This window comes from Chaetura pelagica, unplaced genomic scaffold (assembly GCF_000747805.2).
Source record: "Chaetura pelagica isolate M959 unplaced genomic scaffold, ChaPel_1.0 scaffold174, whole genome shotgun sequence".
Classification (NCBI taxonomy): domain Eukaryota; kingdom Metazoa; phylum Chordata; class Aves; order Apodiformes; family Apodidae; genus Chaetura; species Chaetura pelagica.
The window spans coordinates 2,204,600-2,230,109 of record NW_009953722.1 but is presented as its reverse complement, the minus strand read 5'-3'; the positions used below and the strand labels follow the sequence as shown (position 1 = coordinate 2,230,109).

Below are 25,510 nucleotides of genomic sequence, written 5' to 3'. Positions count from 1 at the left end.
ACCTCACTGCACACTAAGAGCTGTCAAGGTTTGAGCTGTTACCTGTTTAGAAAGACACTGTTTAGTTTCATCGTCAAAACAAAGAGGTTAACTGAACTTTATGGAAGAAGATAACTGCAGTTATACAATGAAAAAACCCCAGCTTGTAGCACAGAGGGTTTGGATATGGTAGAAAGTATAGCTGATAGTCATCTCAACATAATGGTTAAAGAAAAGACTAAATGAGAGAACACTGGAAGCAGCTAATTAAATAATTTCTATTTTATTATTTTTTACACATAAGAGGGAAATAACTAGGTTTTGTTTCTGGTATTTGATAAGATGCATAATTTTCAAGAGCTCACTAAGAGGCTAGAAATAGTATTGTCAACTTTCCTTTCAACAAGAACCACATATTAAGAGAGCAGCTCACCCAGACCAGGAAACAAATGTGCATAAAAGAAGCTAGATTTACTCTGTTCATGTTTGTATAAAGAATAGAAACAATGAAGATACTTAATACATAGACATGTAGGACCTACCTGTTAAGTCGCTCTAGTACAGAATCATCAGCTAAAGAAATCTCATCAAGGAGGAAAAAACCCTCCTCTTTCATTGCTAAGACAAGAGGTCCATCACACCACTCAAAGAGTCTAGAACTATTAGAATCCTCCTAAGAAAAGGAAAAGGAAGTGAAAACTCATTAATAACTGCTACTTTTTGCTTCCACAGTCACACTATCTAAACTGCTATTGATGGAAGACAAACCTGGTCCTTGGACCTCTGTCTCACTGGTCGCAGTCCTCCCAAGAAGTCTGAGGTCTCCATATGCAAGTGGCAATTCACTGAGTACAGCTTCTGATTTGTTAATGCTGCAAAGATCTGACAAATGGTAGTTTTACCACACCTGCAAAGTAATTTAATGAAAAGGAAGAATAAAAAAAAGAAATACTGAAAAAATCAATTGACTTTAGACAGGATGCACTTTCACTTAAGTGCTATGAGGCAAAGACCCAGCATTTCCTTTTGCTCATTTCCTTGAAAGAAATGTATACAAAGTAAAGCCATTTTTGGCACAACAACTCTTGCTGGCCTGCACAAGATGCCTTTAATTAAATTTCAATCAATAGCTGTATTGATGGATTTCTATGGGTCCCATTAAAATTTATTTCAGTCTGCCCCTAAAGATACTCAAACTAATCTAACATTTCACTAAACTGGAGGTGGTACATGTCTAGACCAAGCCTAAGTCTGAGGGACTAAACTGCTAAGTGCTTGGAGTTCTCATTTATTACCTAACTAATTTACTTCTCCCTCTTGTTGCATTTTTCTTCCCTTCTCTCCCACAAAGATTTACTCCCTAAATTTATACCCAGCACAGAAGCAGAGAGCACCTCCTTCCACGACTGCCTTTACAGCATATCAGGCAGGGAGTGGGGGTGAGGGGGCGTAGAAGTAGTAGCAAGGCTACATTAAAGTTCTTAAAATACGTAAGGCAAATGTGCTCTCAAACACAAAAATGTCACAATTCCCCAAAGGCAGCCTTTTCAGTGAGGCACAGTGAGTTTCTACAGGTTACTTTGTGAGAGGTGAGGACAGAAGTCAGCTCATTTCAATTTTATTACTTTCTATGTAATTTCTACTTAGCTACAGATAATGCACATAATCATATTAAAGACCTGTGCTGAAAGAGATGCAATTGCTTCCCCTCAAAAGGGAACTGTGAAAACAGCAGTTTCAAGTCTGCCATGACAGAGGGTTAAGTGTGCCAGATCAAAACAGCACTGAAGCCCATATGTGTTGTGCTTGACTCAGTGGCAGGTGCAGCACTACAAAGAAATGCATCATAAAGAGCAAGGTTACCCAGTGTCTCCCACCAGCAGTACTGGTTCACCAAACTCCAGGGCTCGTCCCACCAAAATGGCAAGTCTCCTCATCCCTTGAGTCCAGACAATATGGTTAAAATCTCTGTCCATCACTGTCATCCGCGTGGAGGATTTAGCTGCACAACACAAAGCAATCCATCAGCTTCACTCACATCTAGAGAGCCACCAGTGTGGTCCTTCTGGGAAACTCACCCAGTAGCTTTTTGACACTCTCCCCTGAGAAGAGAGACTCAGGATATATTTTTTTCTTGAAGTGTTTTTCAAGGACACTCTGAATAACATCCACCTCCTCCTGTTTCCTGACTCTGCCTGCCAGAAGCATAAAACCTACAAAAGAGACAGCAATTACTATCTGGATAGTCAGAAACAAAAAAATTATACTTAACAACTAATGTTAGAAAACAATTCTACAGACACTTTTTTTTAAAAGAGTGAGGCAGCAGGGCTTACCATCATTTGCTAAGTGCTGAAGCCAGTCATAGTCTTTCTCCAGGTGTTCTGCCAACCTGTACCTTTCAGCCCAACGGAACAGATCCCTCAGGGTAATGAACCCATGTTTCCCAGCAAACACTGTGGAACCTCTGCGGTAAGACTGTCACAGGAACAAAACATGAGTCTTTTTTTAATGAACCTGTCTGAATACTTAAAGAAAAGCTCATCAGAGCTCTCTAATGTGGCATTTCTTCAAACAAACTGTATCACAAAGCAAAATAAAGTACTACAGTCAGAAATCCTGAACTGAATCTACCTTTAAAGCAGGTATTTTGTAGGTACCAGAAACAAAATAATGTAGGCAATAATAGGTACCTGAAATAAAACAAAATCCACGCAAAAGGTTAGGTTCTATGTCAAAACATAACACTTCGAAATGTGCTCTGGCTTGTGCTGCTGCAACTGCTTTTAAATACAAGATAGTTTTAACTACATACTAGGTGTTAAATGCCTGTTAAACAGGAGTGTCAGAGAACACTCAAAATTATTGCTTGAAAGTAACATAAAATTTAGCATGATCCAAAGACAGCTGCAAATTCACTACTGTACTTTAGATCCAGAGCAATGGATTGTTCTACACATCATATGCGAAGGCCTTTGGTTGTTAACTTTTTTTCTGTCAGCTTTCTCTCAAATATGCCATCACCTTCCCTATTCTCTATCTTTAATCACTGAACCAAGCACTTTGGCAGGTTCTCTTCCACCAGTTATGGCTTAGGTTTTAAATATCTGCCAGTTGGCAACACCTTCCCCTCCAAGGAATTTCTATTAATTTGTGCTGAAATACGTTTGCATGTCTTTACAAAAAGAAGAAAGCCTCTCATACTTGCAGATCTAACATGACTTTAACAAGCTTGCTGCAATAAGAAGGTGGCAAACTGCACCGCTTGTGCAGGATGGTTTCTAGTTCAGCACTTGGCAGCTCATCAAAATGCAGCTCCACAAAACGATTCCTGAAGGCTCTAGACAACACCTAAAATATGAAAACATATTATTATTGATTCAACTTTTTTGATATTCCTCATGCTCTGTATCTCCCCCATCACATTTGAAGGAAATCTGGATAGTGTCACAGCATACAAATTAGCACATGCACATCAATATTGAAAGAAGGTTTAAGAGACAACCCGAATGAGGACAAGAACTTTTAAAGTGTGTTGTGTTTTAGCCATGGTAGGCAGCTAAGCGCCAAGCAGCCTCTCACTCACTCCCCCTACAACAGGATAAGGGGGAGATTCAAAAGAGTAAAAGTGAGAAAACTTGTGTGTTGAGATAAAAACAGTTTTGCAGGTAAAGCAAAAGCTGAATGCACAAAACAAAATTAAGAATTCACCGACCACTTCCCATCCGCAGGTGGGTGTCAAACATTTCAGGAAATCAGGGTTTCATCATGCATAATGGCAAGTCGGGGAAGCAAACCCTGAACATCCCCCCTTCTTCCTTCTCCCCTCAGTTTTCATTGCTAAGTGTGACATCATATGGTATGGGATATGTCTTTGGTGAGTTGGGGTCAGCTGTCCCAGCTGTGTCCCCTCCCAGCCTACTTGCTGGTGGGGAAGTGTGAGAAGCAGAAAAGGTCTTGACACTGTGCAAGCACTGCTCACCATTAACTAAGACATCCCTGTGTTATCAGCACTGTGTTGGTCACACATTCAAAACACAGCCTCATGCCAGTCTCTATAAAGAAAACTAACTATTCCAGCACAAAATGGACATCAATAGCCTACATGAAATCTTTTCTCCAGGGCTCTTGAGCAAGAAATGCCAAGTTAAATGATATACATGAACTCCAGTTCAGTACAGCTCTTAAATATCAACTACTAAAAATTAATTAGAAATTTGTTCTCTGCAAAACAAGCAACTAACCTAAAGAGAACCTGGTGATACTAAAAGTTAGTCCACAGTCATCTCATCTCTATCTCTTGAGAATTTCATGTTAATTTTGTGCTATGCATCAGAAAGTTTTCACATAACACTTCTATGTATGAGAGAGATTCATTCCCTGGAGTCATAGCTGCTCAAAGGAAAAGATTATACAGACCTTTCTGCCACCATAGAGCCCTGGAGGATTTTGTGTAGCAAACAGCATGAAGCGAGGGTGAGCTTTGACAACTTCCTGGGTCTCAGTAATGAACAGCTCTCTGTTATCATCCAGCAAACGGTTGAGAGCCTCCAGAACATCCGTGGGAGCCAAATTCAGTTCATCTAGAACAATCCAGTAACCCTTTCTCATTGCATCTATGAGAATGCCTTGGAGGGAACAGAAGTTCTAGTTAGAACTCCAACAAACTAAATCTAACAGAAACATGCATTCAGATCCTTTTAGCAACCAGTTTTCACTCAGTATAAATTCTAATCCAGAGACAGAAGCAACAGTATTGGATAAGCTCTTGAATTCTTTTCTTCATGTCCAATAGGACAAGTATGACAAGACAAAAATTAATCACTAGAATTCACTGGAATTCACATAAGTGACTATCACTAACATGCAACTACTAACTTTATAACAGGTAATGTCTCCATTGTAATAAAACAGAGAGGCTAGGCAGAAAAGAAGAAAAAAGCAGTGAAATGAGACAACAATTTGGAGTAAATATAATATGCCTACTCACCTTCCTTGAATACCAGCTTCCCAGAGGCATCCGATGTGTAACAGCCAATATACTCCTGGATGTCAGTATGTTCATGATTGTTAATCCTTACACAGTGATTCCCAGTAGCAGCAGCCAACCAGCGAATTAAACTGGTTTTACCAACAGAGGTCTCTCCTTGAATCAGTACTGGATGAGTCCTAAGAGGGATAACCAAAATAGTGGTTTACAAGCACAAGTCATACCTTTCTCGTACACAAGACATTGATGCTGTTTGAAACTTTTACAGATGTATATTAATTATAGAATTGTTTGGATTGGAAGAGACCCTAAAGACAACTTAGTTCCACCCCCCTGCTATGGGCAGGGACATCTCTCACTACACCAGGTTCCTCTTTAGTCACATCCAGTCTCTCCTTGAACACTTCCAGGGATGAGGCATCCACAACATCTCTGGGCAACCTACTCCAGTATCTTTCCACCCTCACATTACAGAATTTCTTCTTAATGTCTAACCTGAATCTACCCTTTTCCAGTTTAAAGCCATTCCTCCTCATCCTATTACTACATGACCTCATAAAAAGTCCCTCCTGAGCTTCTCTGTAGGCCCCTTTCAGGTCCTGGAAGGCTGCTATACATTACCAAACTACACTGTCAAAATATCATTACTTAATTCACTTGGAGTATCCAAGATCATACACTAACAGGGGGACATAAGTGGTATTCCCCTCAAGTGCTAACTGCTACCCATGAAGCTTTGCATGGCAGTGTGAAATGAGCAGGTTATTCCAACTGCAAATTTCTAGATTACCATTTAAATAAAACTAGGTATAGCAGTAAAATGGCTTAAGGAGACAAGAAATACATGTATAAATTCAAGTCACCGTATAATGAAAAGTTAGCTGTAAAGTATCAGGAAAACAGACATTACTCAAGCCAAACAATAAAGGCTAGGGAGACACCATTCAGGGCCCAAATAAACATCTTGAACTTAGATTTTTAATGGAAAGGTTGAAACAGACTCACCTTGCAGACACGACTCTGGCAATGTCTTTCAGATTAAGCTTAACTGAAGGGGTGAGCACATAAGTCTCATCTACAGTAGGTTCTTTATCACCAGCTGAAATCCAGTATCCTTCTATAAGTATAAACCTTCCTCCTTGGGGTTTTGGTATTTGCTAAGGAGACATGACAGAATTAACAGATAATACAAACGAGTTTCAATTTGCTAATGAAGACAATGCCACTGCAACATATTCTGTAGGAAGTAATTTTAAATTAACCCCTGAGCACTCCTGCAGTAAACACTGTCCCCTTGTCACAGAATGTAAATTACAGGAAAAGTCTGACCATATCATTTCAAGATCATGAAGCAGGAATTTTTGCCAGTGCCAGGAAGATAAAAATGACTCTAAGAGTCCTAGCAACTGAATTTTCAAGTAATGCTTCCAAGAAGGAAACTGGCTTTTTTCTTTTTGTATTTATGCATTTTTCTAACATGAAGTTTATTCTGAAACAAGTACCTCTCTCTCACAACTGGCTTCCCTATCCCACCTGCCCAGTTCCCCATGCAAACTCATGCTGAACTCCCTGCACCAGGGAGATTCTTCCTTTCCCATTAGAGACAAAGCACAGATGTTTGCTTCATATCCATATGGTCTGCATTTCAGTCTAAAAATAAGAAACCTGTGAAAGCTCCTCAAAATTCTGTGAAAACTTTACATTTAGAGTCACTGTATTAAGCTGCTTACACCCCACATAATCCTGTAATTATTCAGAATTCCATATGTTTTCAAGTTAACAAATAAACTAGCTAATATATGGGCATTTCAAGCAGAAATAAAAAAATACAAAGGAACAGTATTAATTTTTTTTTTAGTTCTTATCTATAACATGAAAGAGAGAAAGGAAATGCAAAGGAAAAAGGCAAAAAGGCAACTCTAAATTAACTGTACTCCGAACACTAAACTCTTTCTAGGCTTAGTTACCTACCTGTTTGAGAAGGCTTTTGATGTTGCCAGAGACTATATGCTGGCAAATTAGCTTTTGTACTACTGGGTGAGAACTTCTGTCAAGCTGTGTCAGGAAACTCAAACAGAAGCCCTACGAAGAAGAGTAATTTTCAGTGATAAAACGAAAAATCACATACAGATTAAACAATAATTTCTGTTCAATACTGCACTTAGAAGAGAGGATTATCATTTACCCAAATAGTCTTTGTAGTGAATACACCCTGAAACAAACCCCAACATAGGTAATTACCTCATACAGTGAGCGTGGAATGCTGCTGCAGGGATTAGATGCTGCAAATCTCAAGGCCCTGCAAAGCGTTCGGAGACTATAGTGAGGTCTGTGGCCAGTTCCATCCACCAGCTTTGCTTCTGCTTCCTTTCTCACAGATAAATAAAAGCTTCAAAAACAAAGAAGAAAACCAGTTCCAGTTATATAGTGCTGTTACTGATCAAACCATTGCTCTAGGAAGTTAAACCCAAAGCATGAGCTTAAGCTTATTTCCAGGTTAGGAAAGCCGTGCCAAACTCTGCCGTCTGTGCAGTCAGTGAAGCAAAGCAAGAGAATATTTTAGAACCAGATTTTTGAGAGAGCCTGATATACAGAGAATTACTATAAACTCCAAGTATTCTGAACATGTAACAGTTTGTCAGGTTAAAGCAGTGACACAGTAGAGTTTAAACTAGGGGAAAGAAAGCTACCTTGATAAACACACAAGACTTCTGTATGATCTACAGAAACAAACCGTTTTAGTCTCTCAGATGGGAAAGAAGACTGCAACAATGCTTTTTGCACTGGTGTTACCAAAAAAGCAATTCTGAATAAGAGAAAGTAAATCTCCTCCCCACGAGTACAGAAGCCTTCAGAAGGATGAGAATGGATGTTGACTCTTTTCCACTTCCTAAGGCTATGCAAACTGCTGCACAGGAGCATTACAGGGTTTCCCCAAACAGCCTAACCACAGACCACAGTGACATACTTTCTTTTTGTGACTTATTCCATCAAGGATTTAGAGAGATTACAACCAACTTACTTCACAATTCCTTGTATTGTATTTTTGTTCACATTCAAACCTCTCAGATAATCCATAATAAGAACCTGCAAGTCTCCTTCATTTCTCAGCTCTTCTACATAAAGTTCAGTAAACCTGTAAGAATCAAATCAATGTAACATGTAAAATTTTTAAGCATCACAATACTGACTTGTCAAACTACCTAGAACCTACTACCGAAGAACCAGAGTAATTAGAAAGTACAAGTAATAACCTATTTTTAAGTAATTTATCTAGATTATTTTAATTTGGTAGATTTAAAATGAACTCTAATTTTTAAATTATATTTTTAAACACTTTGCAATAGATATCCAAACATTACAGGCTGAATACTGGTGAGCACTGACACACAAGAAGCACTTTTCAAACTGGATGCTCTAACAATCTGTGTTTTAAGAAGTGGACACTTAGAAGATACCACCCATTCTAATTTTGGTACAGCTAGCATATCCAGACTGTTTTTTACTTTCACAAATATCCAGCTCAGCAATGATAAAATGAAAATCCTAACAATAAGCAAAGGAAAGTTAGCAACAAATAATGTACTTGGTGAAGTCCTGAGTATCTTTAAATAGGTCAGAACATTTCACGTTTGTTACATTACACTAGCAGCTTTAATTAATGAATATATTTTCTAACCCTTAACTAGTCCAGTATATTTGAATTAGGTGTTGAATACGAATCTGCAGCTCTTCCATATCATGCATTACAACTGCAAATAACGGATCAAGACACTCCACATCAAATCCAACACAACTGAGCAATACCATTAACTTCAGAGGGGCAGATATTTTTGACAAATGCAATATAAGTTCACTTAAATTTTACAAGCTGAAGTCTCATTTCTTCTGTATTACACTCACTTTCCTTCCTTTCACTACTAAGCCAGGAGATCTAATATGGAACAAATTTGTCACAACTCCCATTTCCTGGCCACAGCTTCAATGTTTGAAGATCACACATCACACACTTCAAACATCACATATCTAACTCCACCATGGAAACCACCTTCCTTCTGAGTGAGCAAGGCTGGATATACAGCTTTTTGAAACAATCATCAACACTTTTGAGTTATCAAGAGAAAGGCTGCTAAACAGACACAAAGCATTTGTTTTTATTATATCCATCAGGAACATAAGCTGCTGCAGTAGCATTCCCAGGCACTGAGAGCTTAATTGTAAAGAATGAACATTCCCCTGCTCCCAGTGACAACATGCTACACTCCTGCTAGACCATTTGTTCATGCTCAGCAACTTTCCAGAAGTATTTTCATGATGTTATTCCATGAAAAAACTTCACCATTATGGGGAAAGCATTTCTCATAGGAAGTTCCAACTCAGTTCCTCAGGCTTCAAATAAGTCATTCTTCACTGGGCCAACTTGTGAAGCTACTTAAACTCTAAATTTCCTACCTGTTTCGTATTCCTGGAGGAAGATTTCTCTTTCCAACATCTGTAGCTGGATTCATGCATGCAAACAACCGAAAATCAGGGTGACGGACAAGAGGTTCTAAAGGAAAAGAAGTAAGAGATGTAAGGTTAATGCTAAACCCAAAATATTTATTATGTTAAACGAGGTAAAGTTCTTCTAAGCCAGTTTTTTATTACTGCAGTACTCACTCCGTTTTCTTAAAAATGCCAGTGTGAAAAGTTTTCAGAGAATAAGCCCATATAATTTTATCAGAAGTATCTCTACATCCTTACAACAGCCACAGGTAAGTAAAACCCTGACTTTTATTTGTGCATAGCAGGATGTTGTAACAACACAAAATATTTCAAAAATTATACAAGCTCTGAAGTTGGAACTCCTTTTGTATCTTTTAGAACAAGAGCCAGTGCTTCCCTTAGCCAGGAAAAAAACCCAGCCTAAGAAGCTCATCCAACATATGCCCTTATCTATAGCTCCAATAAACAATATTCACCAATTACACTTTATAACTTTAGATCTGTACTGTATCTGGCTGGGATGGAATTAACTTTCTTCACAGAGGCTCCTGTGGTGCTGTTGAGAACTCACCAATCTTTTGGCTATTGCTGAATTATGCTGGCACAGCAGCAGGCTCTCTATTTTTCCCTACTCTGTCCTCCTTCCCCCAGTGAATTAGCTGGGGTGGAGCAAAAAGTTGGGACTGCTGACCCAAACTGGCCAAAGCAATATTCCCTATTATATAATACCACGCCCAGCAATAAGAACTGAGGGAAAGGAAGAAGCCAGTGGTGATTTTTGTCTTCCAACGTGGCTACTGCTTAGAGATTGGATGGACTGTGATCTGCCTGTGGGAGCTTGTATCACTTGTTTCACAGGAGTTTTCTTGCTTTTGCTCTTCCTATCCTCTCCCCCATCCTGCTGGTGGGTGGTGTAGGGGAAGGAGTGAGTCAGCAGCTGTTTGGGTATTTAGCTGCTGGCTGGGGTCAACCCACAAGAAGGACCAAAAAAATAAAATCAAAGTCTTGTCCGCATCTTTCTAGCTGGTGAAAAAAAAAAAATATTCTCAGGATCAGTGACAGATAACTACTACAGTAGCAATTAAATCTCATGTCCCATGTCCTTAGCTGTCCAGCTACATCAACTTTTTAAAAAACATGGTAGTACCTGAATAGTCTTTAAAGCCAGCAATCTTACTAAAATCACTAGAAAGATCTAATCCTTATAGAATCCAGAGGCAAAAGCTACAATTTCTGCTGAAATCTCCTGAGTCACAGGGAATTAAAACTCTCACTTCTTGCACACAAGTCTAGAAAGAACACATTATTCTCCTCTGCACACACACATTAACAGAAAGTGTTTTCAACTTATTTTGAGCCATACAGTGTAGGGATTTTGTAGGGAATTCAACTAACTGGATAGCAAGGTATAGCATAACCAAGCACTGAAATAGTACCTGTGTCTCCTCTGTCTAGTAACACCAGCGACCCAGATGATCCTTCCAATAAACCACTCAGGCACTCTAAAGTCTCTGCTGCAGCCAAGTTAATCTCATCCAATAAAATCCACTCTCCTTTTTTTACTGCTTGTGCCAGAGTACCCTAAAAATAAGAACAATTTGCTAATTATGCCAACAGCAGTGATACATCAACTGGAGCATCTGTGTACCAGAAACACTTGTTTTGCAGTCTTTGGGTTGATTAGAAAAGTGGCAGCTCCAGACCTTGTTTACAGCAACAGCAGTTTCAGTGTCTCCCTCAGTAACAGCAATTATTTTGCAAGACACAGAAGTCATAGACAGTTATAACCACTTCAGCTACCATTTAGATTGGCTCAGATATAACAGAATTAGGTTCTCTTATTTGTGCAATACTGCCTGTCAGGGATACCCATCACTGTGGTGCATAAACTTCTGCATGACACCATTATGAGAACTAAGGCAGTTAATCTAAAGAAACCTAAACAAAGACACAAGCAATTGTACATTCCTCAGGGAATTATAATTTATAAATTAAAAATATAATGAAGTCAAAGGTTCTCCAACTGCGTACATAGCAATTTTTTAGAAAGAGGACTAGTCAAAATTTTACACACTTTACATAAAATTTGAGAGTACCAACAGGGTGACAAGAAATACGCATAAACCGTCAGTTTCCCTCAATCCCACTTTATGTCATCAGAATATTATATTATGGGTTTTAAACACTATTTTTAGAAAACACTTCAAGATAAACAGCACAGATTCTTAGTATTAAATCTTTCACAGAAATTCCCACCCTGGGGCATGTTCTATTGGAGACTAGTCAAGATATATTTTCTAATCTCACACACTTGAAAAGATGATTTGACATACTGCTGATACTCTTTTACCATACCAGTCCTAATCCCTATTATACAGTAGTGAATATACAGTAGTGTTATCACAAAATATTCCCCATATTCTCCTGCCCTACCCCTAATTTAACCACCATCTCCTTGCAGCAGCAGATTTCATTCCACAAAGTTATCATGGAACAACTTCTACTTCACAGCAAGATGCTTGTCAGGAAGTTATTGATATAATTCTCATTGCAAAGACTTTTAAATACCCCTCCTTATTCTTCCTAGCATCAATATGCAAATCTCTGAATACCTCAACAAAGGCAAAAAGAAGAGCATTTTCTGTCATTTTCATCTGTTGATGAGCATGACTCAGTTTCAGACCAAATGCCTCCCACTTTTCCTTCAGTGGTGAGCCTGTAAGCAAAACAAATTTAAGTTTGTACCACCAAAACAATAGCATAAAAGGATTTAACAACTGCATTTTAAACAAGCTTTTTCAAGCATATAGATACAAGAGTAAGCTGGCTGAGCAATAAAAACATTCAAGTTCTACAGATGACACCTCATGAATTTAAACAAAAATGAATTACATTTTGCTCTTTTTACTTTTTAATGTAGCTGTACATTATTAGCATATGGGTATAGATAATTTGCTATTGATTCCAGCTTATCCATACTAGCTTAGGAACAAAACTCATGAAAACAGGTCAGACAAGTCAACCTTCACTCTGTCAGATATAGCTGACAACAGTAATGGATTAGAAAAAAAAAGTATTCTAACAGCATTTTGAACATCTTTTTGTAGACAGAGATAGTATTTTATGAAAACCAGAAGAATGAATGAACTAGAGCGATAAAAAATAAAACCCCACAAAACCCAAAAGTCAACAGAAGATTCACCACTATTTATCTACTTTCTACAATTGTTCACTACTAATGATGTGTGATCACTCTGAATTCTCACCAGGTGCATTTTCTTTTGCTTCCTTATTAAGAGCAGATTTATGAATATGCTGCATAAGTTTTAGCAGATCGTGCCAACGTTTCTGCCTGTAGCAGGTCTGAATGTGTCCCAAGAATGTCTGATTTTTCTTTCTAGAAAATGTCTGAGAGAAGAGTTCTTCAAAAGAGTCTCGCAGAGATAACCAGATCAGCTTGTTATCCACAGGCTTGTAACTGGAGGGAAGCAAAAGAGTAGTTACTTATCTATGACACAGGAACTAGCATCTGTGAGCTAACAAAAAACAATTAGTGAAACAAGACTATTGTGCATGAAAGAACTCTGGTTTCCACAACTTATACTCAACTAATAAGTAAGGTAAAATTGCACAATGTTTACCTTATGAGGCAATTGTACAAAGACAGGACCACCCTGATAAGTAAGTTACTTTTACTACTACCAACCAGTATGTCCAGTGAATATTATGTTTATACTGATCAGCTTACCCATTTTTAAAGAGGCATTGGGGTATGCTTTTAAATGACTGCATTACATACAGACGTGCACATGGTTCTGTGAAACTGCTTTTGTTCTTCAGCAAGGACTACAATGTCTCTGCATGCAAACATGTTTCTTAAGACATTTATGCTACTATGAAACAGACATGTACAAAACCAATTCTTTGACAACACAGCTACACTTGTGCTAGAAGCTTGCTCTGATACTGACAATTTGTAAAGCAGAACAGGCAAAATAGTAGCCACTGACTCACCCTCCTAATAGATCTGCTGTGTCACTTTGTTGGTTCATGTTGATAACCCTCAAACGATGTCCTTGAAATAGAAATAGAAAGCACCATCAACTTGTGGGGTTGGCTTGTTTGTTGTTTTTAAAATCATCTTCATGTAAGTTACAGTCTTAACACTTAATATACCTGTAATATGAGCAAGATACTGAACAGTTGAGGTTTTGCCAGTTCCTGTTTCACCAACCAAAAGCACGGGCTCTCCTTTGACAACACACACTGCAAGCTGTTCAATCAATACTGCAGATGGCCGTGTGGGAGCAAACGTTTGTTTTGCTCTGAAAAAACAGAGGAAGCAACTCAAAACCAAGATTTATCAAGAAGCTCATTTAAATGTTACCTTTTTAATTTTTTTTGAGCACTGGTCGAATTTAGGAATTTTTAAAATTAAATATATAAGTTTGGAAAAGAATTAGTCCAAGACACCCTTTTAAGATACTTATTTTTCTCAAGATACAACCTAGAAATTCAGGGTTTCCAAAGAACTTCCCAGCCAGTGGAGTTAGTATATAATTACATACTATAAAAGTCTCCCTTTACAAAGACAGGTTAATTAAAATCTTAAAACAGCTGAACATCTCTATGCTCTGGCTGCCAGAAGTACGATGCAGACCACTGTAAAGCTACACAAGGTAAAGTTCAGATCATAAGAGAGACTCGTTAGACTATCCAATCTGCTTTTTTAAAAAATCCTGTCACTTCCAACCATTCTATTCCACCACAAAATATTTTGACTCAACATGGAAACTACAAGATACTCTGCCTTTGTGCAGTGAGAGCCTGGATTTGTTTCTTCACGAGATGCACTCTTCCAACAGAAACCTCCTGTTCCCTTATCAGAATTTCTGGTTTATAGAGCTCACAAAAGAACTCCACCTGTGAAGAAAGCATCAACATTTCCAATATTAGTGTTGCCTACTACATCACATCAAGAACATCTATGCTGTGCTATCAGCATTACATTGCAGCACAGCCATTTTTTATTGTAAGATTTTATATTTTGCAGGTTATACATATTTATCACCTAAAATACTGCAGGACATCAGATGTCACTGTCTGTACAAACAATATCTTTCCATTTAGTAACCTGGTAAGGGGTCTATGCCATTATATTTCTACTTCCATGGTAGTTAAACTACATAAAGTTGAATCTGGGAAAAGTTATCTCGACTACCAATAAACAAATTCCCTTAAAAACAAACAAACAAAAAAAAGGTGAATAACTGTGTAAACAAGGATATTTTGGCATTGGCAGAGTATGACACATTCCTGTATGGAATTAATGCAAAGGACAAACAGAAAAATCTGTAGAAGATTCAAGGATCCTTCTGTACACCAAGCTGACAAGTTTTTATATCTGAAAGCAACAGAGGAAGGAATTCTGTTTGCAATCAAACTTCTATTGTCAGAAACAGCTGAAAAAGTAACTATTCAGTTTAACTCATCCATTTATATCACACACCATCAATATATAGTTACTAGCCACTACAGAGGTCCTTGATTTTGGAATCAATGATCATAAAGCAAGTAGTAAGGAAAACTATGTTTCTCTCTGATCAATTAGTTGAAGTGACTGAAGTTCACTCTAACCATGAAAGAAAAAGCACATTTACTACTCTGTGCATCTAGCAGTATTGTGTGCTTAGGCAACTGTGCTGTTCCAGCCCTGTGATCCTTCCTTTGCATAATGAGGTCTCAGAGCAATCTGCTCTGAAATAGGTTCACCAGAACCTTCAGAGAAAAAAAGCAACTGACAATCAAACAGGAGACAAATGTAGATACCAGAATGGTACAGAGAGCAAAAAAGTGTTTTGGATAGAGCAATGGATGTAATTTTTAAGAAAAATTGTAGAACACATTTAAAATCCGTAACTGTAAAAATTGCAAATTATAGAATATTTCCAATAAATGCAAATCTTAATTATAGCTCAACATACCTTCTTCTTGGAAATGTTTAGTTTAGTTCCAATAACTTTTGCCATTTTCTGTCTGCTCCCTTGGTTGGACAGCATAGCTGTGAAACAGTCCAATGCCTGCCAAGGGAAAGCAAGCCAGCTTCTTCAATACAACTTTTTAATGATATGAGCTGACAAGCACTATCTTAATCTACATGAGCCTGAATCTAACCCAGCCATAGTAAACAAAACTATTTCACTGTCAAAAGCATGTAATAAGAACTTCTAAACTCTGTAGAACTATGGGTTTCTATTGAAAGTAAAAACTTTTCAATGTACAGTCATAAAAGCTATTTTTAGATGAATGGACCAAAATAGAGAATGAAGTAACATTGTAATGTGTCGTGTTTAAATCTACCTCTGATTAACACATACCTGAAAAATTCCAGACCTGGAATGCAAATTGATGCATAGGAAAGAAGCCTCATATACAAGAAAAAAAGGAACGATCTTACAACTTTCACTTTGAGCCATATGCAATCCCAGCTCATATCAGTTACAATGATGTTGCAACATGCTGTTTGTATGACAGTAGCAACTCTAGATTGGCTTTTAGCACATTATTGCAAGCAAATTTCCTAGTAGTAAGGAAAGATCCTGACACTAGGATCACAAACGTTCCAACTACTCACTAATTATTTCAGATAAAACTAAATTCCCATCTCATGCTCTTAAATAGAGTATTTTGAGATGTTAGACAATGCCAGACTTTGGATAAGCCATTTCTGGATCAAGTCTTACCGCACCTCCTGAAAAATATTCAGTGCTGTGGTTGAAGAGTTACTGTCAAAGTTGTAAGCAATCCTGCTGCACCAATTTAATAAGTCTCTGAAGAGAAAAATTAAAATATTAGATTACTACGTTATCTTCTGGCATTTGCACATTTAGTTATTGTGTAAATTGTACAAGGGAAGACACAAATAGTATTATAAAGAGAAGCTGAAAACAAAGACCAACAGTATTTTTTTAAGATACGTTGCTGAGAAATTGATAACATACTCCATTAAATGATGAAGTAATTATGAAACTGAAAAAAAATAAAAGCAGCAAGCTTTTAATCAGAAATGTATAAGAATCTATTTTTTTCAAGATAGTGGGTTCCTCATCAACAACAAAGTCTTCCAAAAGGTAAGAAAAGGAAACATCTAACTCTAGAAAAACAACTGCTGTTTAAAAATTAGTGGCATTCTTCTGCTTTACAAAAATATTACACACAACCCACACATAGTATTTACTAATTCACAAAGCACTACTGGTGACAGAAACTCCACCTGAGTAAACTGACATTTGCTGTGAGAGGAAGAAATAACTGAACATCAGCATGCATCATAAAAATTCTGAAAACAAAATAGTATACTACTTATCTGGTTATTTTCAGTCATCTGTAAGTTAGAGTGCTGTGAGTGTCAAATATGAAATTACCTAGATAAGCAAATACATATAATTGCTGAAAACATTATCCACTAGCTATATGTGAGAACATTTTACAGGACACTTCAGTCAACTGTTCTTAAAAGAACAGATAGTTTGTGTTAAAATGAATGAAGAAGTACTCCATGTACCATGATACCAACTCAGCACCACATACAACAAAACCTACACTTTTTCCTCAAAAAAAAAAAGTATAGCAAATAGGAAGTTCTAAATAATTCAGATTAAGATATTTAAAAGATAGTAATTATTTTAAAATAAAATTGGATTTTTTCCCGTCTTTATGAAATTCCAGTTTAATTATTCAAACTTTCTTCACTATGTTAAACAAAATTAATAAAAATAACACAGATAAAGCCTTCTATCTCTGCAGCTAGCTAAATCTCTTCTAATAAATGTAATTAAGAAAAAGCAACCTTAGAGATAGCTCTCGACCTTCCAGATTAGGTTTCTTATTTTCTGATCTTGATTCTGATGAGTCTTCTGGCACATGCCTAGAGCTAGAAGCACTGTCTTCTGATGCCTGATACTTGTCTCCCGTAAGGTGAATGTAAATGTCTAGCAAGTGATCAGTCACAGAAGCAAGGTTGGGGTATCTCCTCTGAAGAATCTAAAAAAAAGGAAAAAAACCCCCACAAATAAATAAAAAAAAGTCTTTTAACCTCAAAAGAAAACCATTAGCTCCCCAAATGTTAATCAGATACACTTCAACAGGTACTAAAGCTAGCACAAAATTGCTCTCTTGGGATCTCTCACCTGGGAAAAAACAGTCATTGTGCCTTGTGTGAGATCAATTTGGGTGCCCAGAGTGAATTTTGCCAACTCAACTGTTTATTTAATACATTTGCAGAAATACCAACAGGAAGAACAAAAGGTACATTTAACCCTTTATAAACTCAAATAACGATCATATGTCTTTTCAAGTGATAACAGAAGTTCTTACCTCCTGTCCTTTACATGACGGAATTTTTTTGAGTATCCAAGTTGTCTATTCACATTAAGGGGCTAATTTTTTTTCTGTAATTTCCTTTCACCTCAGGGCTTTCCACTAAAGCTTGCCAGTCAAAATCATTGCTTTCCAAAATCAGCTCTTCACACTGGTCTTACCCAGCCAAACTGACTTTTAAGATTAATCAGAAAAACATGAGACTGTTTTCAAGGCCACTGCCTCTTCTTCTACTACTACAGAATCTTACACAGTGCTTCATTTATATATTTTTGTGACTTGAGCTACAAAATTACAAAAAAGAACATAAAGAACTCAGTGGTAAATGACATATTTAGCAATGAAGCTTTTGTTTTTTCTTAAGGTTTTGACAGCCAAGCTTTCCTTGAATACTGGTCCTTTCTGGAGGTCATCTTTGACATCAGTTCAGCCAGACAGCCCTTTTTTTAACAGTGCAGTGAGCTTCCTAGAGTTCCTGCTCACATGGATCTCTATGTAGTAGAAGCAGTTACAGCACACAAGTGTGTGTGTCTCTGGCAAACTGTCTGCAGAGGCCTCCCTGTGCATCTGCTCGGTTGCCACCCTAAAAACCTACAAGTAGGAAGTAAGTGCTGTTCTTGCCCCCTTCCTAACAATTAGTTGACAAATTACACATGGAAAAAATATGCAGATATTTGAGGTCAATTATAACATATGTTGACTGCTGAACAAGTTCCAAGGAGTGCATGAATCATATTGTAAAATTATCTTCTTAATTCTAGAAAATTCAGAACCTTCTCCTCAGTTCCTCTGCTAGAGACTATTCACCTCCTTTTCCCTTAGGCAAAGGCTCTTTTAAAATCAGATCCTATTCTGAGCTCTGTATCTCAAGGAGAATCTCTACAGAACTCTTATTTTCATTTCAGCCTTGGGCTCCTTTAATTTTTTGAAGGACTACACGAACCAAATATTACCCAGAGATGTTAACAACTGATGTGAACAGAAACAGTTCTGTGCAGCTGGTAACTGACCCATTACTTTTAATCTGAAAGCTTAGGACTCAGGCCTAGAGTAAGTTCAATTTTCTTTGTTTCTTTTTCTCTCTGTTTCTAAATGTCAGTGGGCTATAAAACAGAACAGCTATTTGATTCTTAGACCCATTTAAAGCAGAACTGTGTTTATCAAGGCAAGTTCTAGGAATCTTTGTCCAATTCACTTCAATTTTTTCCTGACAAATTGCCCATATACTTCAGAATTGGCAGGATAAATCAGAAATGCTAAGGGTGTATTGCAGAACTTGGAGATAAAAATAAGTATCAAATTTATTACTGAAAAACATTTATTACCCTGAATTGAAACAACTATTCACATGTCACAGTAGAGCAACACAAACCATACCTCCTTGAGTTCTCCTTTGCTCATGTTATCCAGATGTATTTTGGTCCAATACTTGTCCAAAAGAGCAGTGTGGCTGCTTTGCTGCCTGTACCAACCTCCACCACAACTGAATATCCTGCATCAAAACAACATGAAGGAACACAGCATATTGTGTCTTACTGAGTAAGTCGACATTTTCAGTGCATTCCTGTGCATCTAAGAACATACTACATACTGCTGCTACAGCACAATGCACATGCACACATCAATCCCGTTTCCCACTGTACTGTCACGTATCTTATCTTGTCCAACTCTGCTTTTCAAATTATCTGTTCTATTATCACAGTGGTTTATTTTCTCCCTGTAGTGCAGAATCTCCTGAAAGACACTTACAGAAACACAACTGACAGTAAGCCTATCAGAAGCAACATACAGAATCCTTTATAAAGAGAGAAGCCTGACAGAAGTGGCCTGGAAAGTATCTTCCAGAGATCCTAAAGAATCAGTTCTCTACTGCAGAGAGGCAGGAAAAGCATTTCCAGTCCATGTCCCCTCCACCATGCTTCCTTATTATTTGTCATTCTTCATGCTCACAGTCCTTTCTACCATATATTTTGTGTGTGTGTGTCCCTTTTTTTTCCCACTGCACAAATAACTATGCACCTGTGGTTTATACCCACTGTGGAAGCAGCCTTGCACATACAAAGTATGAGATGCTGGGTCTGTGGACTGGTTTCTGTTTTATGGTGGGTTTTGTTTGGTTTTTGGCTGTTTTTTAAGCTTTTAAAAATAATATTCCACAGCTGGAAACCGCAAGAGACTTACTAAATGTGCTCTAACTAGCCCTAGGGAAAATATAATTTGCTTCTACATAAACTGTTGACCAAGTATATACAGGAACAAAATTTTAGGAAATGAGGCAACCAGAAGAGAGTTGAATCTAGAAGACTCAATTCCAGAAAAAACAGATCAGATAAATTAAAGAATAAATTTGTGGAAGGAAGATAAAAGCAGGAAAATTTGTTACAGTTCATCTCATTTAACTTTACAAGCCTACCTCCTGGTTGCAAAAAACTGGAATCCTGATGCTACTTTTAAGCAGTCACCACGACCAGGAATCAGCAACTCTCTTTTTTCCAAAAGAGGAATCAGCACAGAGATCTGGAGAAGAGAAGAAAATAGTAAACAAATATTTTTTTGTGAAACTGTAACAGAACACACTCATACAACATCAATTTCATACTCGAGCTGTGTCATGGTTTGAGCTGGCAGGCAGCTAAATATTATGTAGTTGATTTCTTCACAACAACTAAAAATATCACTATTTTATCAACATTAATCTTACTAATCCCCATACTAAATCCAAGCCACACCATTCCAGCTACTGAGAAGAAAATTAGCTCTATCCCAGCTGAAACCAGGACAAGACGCTAGAGCAGTTGCACTGAGTACCACTACGTTGTCAGCAACTTCCACTCCTGCAGCCTGAACTTCTAAGTAATACTAACAGGAACTGCAGAGTCCCCAGTAATTTTAATCAGTACTGGAAGTCACAGGTGTAATGTATGTTTATCCATCTTCTTTCTCCTATATCCAGATTTATTAAGAGAATGGGAACGACAGTCTTTACACTGCAAGTCCAAATCAAACTATTCATTTTTAGTTGTCAAATGAGTTATTAGACACTTTTGCATCAGAAGCCTAATATTTTTTATCTGCCTGACCAAAGATCACCTGCATCTCCAAGACTTCATTCTCCAACATCAGCATTTTTCAGTGTACATGCTGTTACCCCCAAGGGGAATTTGTTATCTATTTAAAGAATCTATCCTTCCATGCAGAAGAACCGCAATAATGGTGGAAGGAAAAAAGGGAGGTAGGACCACAATGATCACTCAGGACAGAAGGCAAGCATGAAGACGTTGACATGAAGAAAGTAGACAGAATGCTGCAGGGAGGACCTGAAGTAAGGAAGGGATGCTTATGATGAGTGCAATGAGCTGAGTCCACAGGAGCAAATAAGTGACTGACCCTCTGGCAGTGAAAAACTGTACAGTACATACAAGCAGCATTTCTTGGCTTTCTTACCAATTCCCTACATTTCAGAAGTCTAGAACTCAATAAACAAACTGTCAGGTTATTTAGGCACAGAAAGGATGCCTGACAGAGCAGATATGAAAGAAAACTATCTGCAGAAATGTCCAGCAGGCCTATGCAGCAAAACGTCTCTATGGCATTGTTCCCACAGAAGACATGATTTCAGCAGCCATTACTTCCAAAGGGAAGGGTGACAGTCTAACTAGTCATTCTGGAGCTGAAAACAGGAAATATGTTTAAACTACATTGCTTAATGTAACAACACATTTTTAATGTCCAAGCTAGAGTTAAGAAATGTGTAAGAAAAAGAAAACCAAAAACCAAGCCCAGAAACCCCACAACACTAAAAACAAAACAACTTATTAACAGCATCACTCTAATACAGTGATGATACTCTGTGGTGTTTGAGGCCATGTTTGTTTTCAAATATTAAAACATGATTTAAAAGATACCTAGCTCATTATCAGTGTTAATTCAAATATTTAGGGTGAAATATAGCATAAGCAGCTGTGTCATGACTACTCTAAAACAGTGACAAAAAATAACATGGTGTGCTAATACATGAATGAAGGTTAATGACAGGTTAATTCTTTTAAGCCCTTTTATTTTCAGGGTATTTTCAGAATGCTGCTGCAGAACTCATAGGGATTAGACACCAAAAATTGCTTGTGTGGGCCTTAAAAAACCAGTACCTTAGCCCAAACTTGAAACTACATACCACATCCAGAGGAGCATAATCGATATCCTCCAGAAGTATCCAATGACCTTTGGTGACAGCCTGTGTCAAGGTGCCAGGCTGCCATACAAACTCCCCTGGTACATCTGTACAACGATACATACCAAGCAGCGTCTACAACAGAAACAATCGGTACATCACAAACCTGTTCACTACATCCCTTAAAAACTCACAAAAATGACCAAGGTTGGTATTTAAGTAACTCAGGCTTACTTTTTATGTTACTAAACAACCCACCTCAATCTGTGCCCAGTATTACACCTTTTATAATTACAAAAAATTCCACCCCTCCACATCTATCTAACTGAAGTATAGTAATTAAAATGAACCAGTTAATTAGAAGTGAACTTACAAAGCTGTGCCACAGTAATGAACAATCAACAATATAACCTACAAAACTGTCTAGGACTGCACTGAACTTTATTTTACATTTTTGAAAAGTCTGCAATTAAGTAAGACGTATTGTAAAGCAAGTTATTAAAAGATATAGAACAAATCAAGTGCTGCTTCTCCACAAAGTTGTAACTCCCACATTGGAAGAGCCCTTACATAGTAAATTCATGGTTTCACTACCACATATTTTGTATTTTCAACTTTATCACTTGGTCTTAGTATGGTGGCTTTACATATACAAAGATACTCTTGTGGAGAACAGTTGTGAGATGGTGAAATCAATGAAGAAGGTGCTTATGCATGCTAATAAAAACCAGGAGAATGTGAAATTATCTTCACCCCTGGTTTTCTCTCTACAGCTAGAGCTAGATCACTACTGTGTAATTGCAGGTGTCCTCAACACCACAGGATTTTAATTCATCTCATCTTTGCCACAAAAAATTGATGAGATTAAACTGACATCAGCTCACTAAAACAAAAATGTTCATAAAGCCTTCAGCACCAGCTTGAGCCATTTTAGAATTGTTTCCAATACAAATTCAATTTCTAAAATTAAAACAAATAACAAGGCTCTTCCACAGAGAAAACCCTGATAAAATATTAACTTGAATGAAACAGATACAGCATGATTATGCACAGAATTTAAAACCTACTTAAGCTCAGCTGTGGTTTTTCTTCACATTTATTTATTCTGATCAATAGTAAGAACAATACTACACAGTTGGGGTTTATGGGGACTTTGGGTAAAAAATTTAACATTATCGTGTTAGAAAATTAAGTCCATGCTTTAAGTAAAAATTATGTCTGATCATGCAACCATAAAACAAATGCATCAGTTACCTTACTATCAGTTTGATCCCCAAGCTGGACTTTCAAAATATGAGGAGGCTTTGTTCTTCCTGTAACAGTTGCTAAATATTCAATTAAAGAAGTTTTGCCACATCCTATTGGTCCCTCTAATAAAACAGGGCTCTGACATGCCACAGCAATAGCAAGGTTTTGAAGATTCATGAAGGCAGATTCAACCAAAACAAAGCGGCTGGTGTCATTTTCCTGTTCAAACATAAAATTCAAGTTACCACACTGAAATTGTTAACTTTTTACAGATTCTATAGCACAGAAAAATTAAGAAAGCGAGTCTGACAACTAGAAAATTTTGGCCTGCAGATTTGTCAACATATATCAAATAAAATAAAGGATTCTAAAGCTGTATTTAATGACAGATACTAAAATAGACTTCATAAAAAAACCTATTATAGGTGAAACACTTAATAAAGTATATGTACGATTTGTTCCCAAAGGGAATTCACACTATATTGTCAGTTCAGGCATAGTAACTACTCAGTCATAACACATGTCAATCAAATACTATTTGCAACAGAAGTGAAATAAAGTAATCAGAATGGATCCAAATCACAAGACGAATCAAACAGCAGCTGGAGTCACATGATGCAAGTATGAATATTACCTGTTGTATTTACCTCTTTCTGCACATTAGACTCAGTGCACGGAAAAAAATAGGTAAATTCAGTAACACTTTAATTTTATTAAAAATGCAATGTAGCTTATTGAATGGTAATTAATCAATGCTGCAGAGACTCTCCAAACATTTTGACACTCCTACAGTCATTTATATATCAGTATATGGCACAAAAATTAATGCTTTCCTACCAAAAAGTACAAAGAAATCAGAGTAAATAGAGCACAGCAACAAGTGTCTTGTATTTAAGTTTGATATCTTTTCAGATATTGTTTCACCTACTCCTTGGGTAATAATGCTTTTAAAAGTACCTGCTTTCCCTCAGTTTGCTCCTGCCTCTTCATCAAACCTCCTCAGCTGTAACTGGAACCTCCCCAGTATAACTGAACTACAGAGAAACATCTGTGGCTACTAAAAATATAATAGGTACTACTTTGAGTAGTTCTCTCCTCCCTCATAAAAAAACCCAAAAAGGACCATCCTTCCAGCAATCCAGCTTATAGCATGGCCTAGCTTCAGCACAGCTGAAGTACCTCAATGCCCTTTAAGCAGGAAACAGTCAGTCTAGAGATTCTTAAAATAACAAATGTACAGACTTAATGCTGGGTTACATACCTGCTCTTCAGAAACAAGCTGCTGTCTAGGCAGCACAATACCACACACAGCTACTACACTCGCAGAGAGGTCGCCTGATACAATATGTCCTTGTGTATATTGCAGTTCCTTCTCCTTTTGCCAAAATGACGAGTCTGGATTGGCCAAAACAAGAGCTCGCTCCATGTTCTGCAGTTGAGATTCTTCTAGCAGCCTGTGAAACACATGTTTATTAAGTGAACTGAAAATCATTAACAAAAACAAGTAGCGTTCAAGATTTTTAAAGTTCTTACTTCAGTCTGAAATGTATCAGCTCCTCAGGATTAAATATCTTCTTCAGGAAAGATAACTTGTGCTCATCATTCATGCATGTAACCAAAGCAAGACAGTTTGAAGTATACCTTGAAATAAAGTTTTTAAGAAAGCATATAAAAATATAGTCTTATGAAATTTAGTTTGATGATTGTCAGTTGGAAACCAAAATATCAAGTTTGGAAAACCATGTATGAAGCTTCCTTCATAGAAATTATTTTAGTGCTATGCTTAACTTCCTTTAAGATTAGAGTAGTATCTCAGAACTCAGAAAAGCAATTCAATTGTGGTATACTTTATCATTTATAAACAAACTAGTTAACCTTTCTCTGAAGGACTAAATGATCAGAAGAAATATAGTAAAGGAGAACACTTTCCCAAGTAAATGAAGGCAACCTACGAGACAATGAAAATCAGGTTTTCTTTGCCTGATTTTTTCCTTTGCTCCTATTTCCCTTTCAAAATTGCTTTCTGTTTCACATTATTTCTAAAATAACCCTAACACACTGAACTCAAAATTCAGTGCCAAAAGAAGACAACAACTCCCATGTCTTGACTTCATTACTACGTAAGAGCTGTCTCACAACAAAAGGACATGTAACACAAATCATACAACACACTTTACCACTGCTTTTACCTTCCAAGAACAAAGCTTTCCATGAGCTTGAAAGGGGTAGGGGGGGGGAAAAAAAAAAAAAAAAAAAAAAAA

The 25,510-nt window shown here is 37.3% G+C and overlaps 1 protein-coding gene across 1 annotated transcript in view; it reads right to left on the bottom strand.

The window, feature by feature from the left end:
* MDN1 (MDN1, midasin homolog (yeast)) overlaps positions 1-25,510 on the bottom strand; it is a 92,184-nt gene that overhangs the window by 63,963 nt on the left and 2,711 nt on the right. The window contains exons 4-32 of the mRNA XM_010000537.1: positions 24,783-24,890; positions 24,511-24,703; positions 24,207-24,209; positions 23,256-23,468; positions 22,005-22,136; positions 20,247-20,350; positions 19,211-19,325; positions 17,304-17,497; positions 16,203-16,284; positions 15,439-15,534; positions 14,265-14,377; positions 13,631-13,779; positions 13,469-13,529; positions 12,721-12,932; positions 12,067-12,170; positions 10,891-11,035; positions 9,422-9,518; positions 7,992-8,105; positions 7,211-7,358; positions 6,941-7,051; positions 5,975-6,126; positions 4,970-5,148; positions 4,399-4,607; positions 3,184-3,330; positions 2,316-2,457; positions 2,058-2,192; positions 1,843-1,981; positions 748-886; positions 522-652 (exon numbers count right to left, since the gene is read on the bottom strand). Of these exons, the coding sequence (XP_009998839.1) occupies positions 522-652; positions 748-886; positions 1,843-1,981; positions 2,058-2,192; positions 2,316-2,457; positions 3,184-3,330; positions 4,399-4,607; positions 4,970-5,148; positions 5,975-6,126; positions 6,941-7,051; positions 7,211-7,358; positions 7,992-8,105; positions 9,422-9,518; positions 10,891-11,035; positions 12,067-12,170; positions 12,721-12,932; positions 13,469-13,529; positions 13,631-13,779; positions 14,265-14,377; positions 15,439-15,534; positions 16,203-16,284; positions 17,304-17,497; positions 19,211-19,325; positions 20,247-20,350; positions 22,005-22,136; positions 23,256-23,468; positions 24,207-24,209; positions 24,511-24,703; positions 24,783-24,890 (3,867 nt within the window). The remainder of the gene's footprint in view (positions 1-521; positions 653-747; positions 887-1,842; positions 1,982-2,057; positions 2,193-2,315; positions 2,458-3,183; positions 3,331-4,398; positions 4,608-4,969; positions 5,149-5,974; positions 6,127-6,940; positions 7,052-7,210; positions 7,359-7,991; positions 8,106-9,421; positions 9,519-10,890; positions 11,036-12,066; positions 12,171-12,720; positions 12,933-13,468; positions 13,530-13,630; positions 13,780-14,264; positions 14,378-15,438; positions 15,535-16,202; positions 16,285-17,303; positions 17,498-19,210; positions 19,326-20,246; positions 20,351-22,004; positions 22,137-23,255; positions 23,469-24,206; positions 24,210-24,510; positions 24,704-24,782; positions 24,891-25,510) is intronic.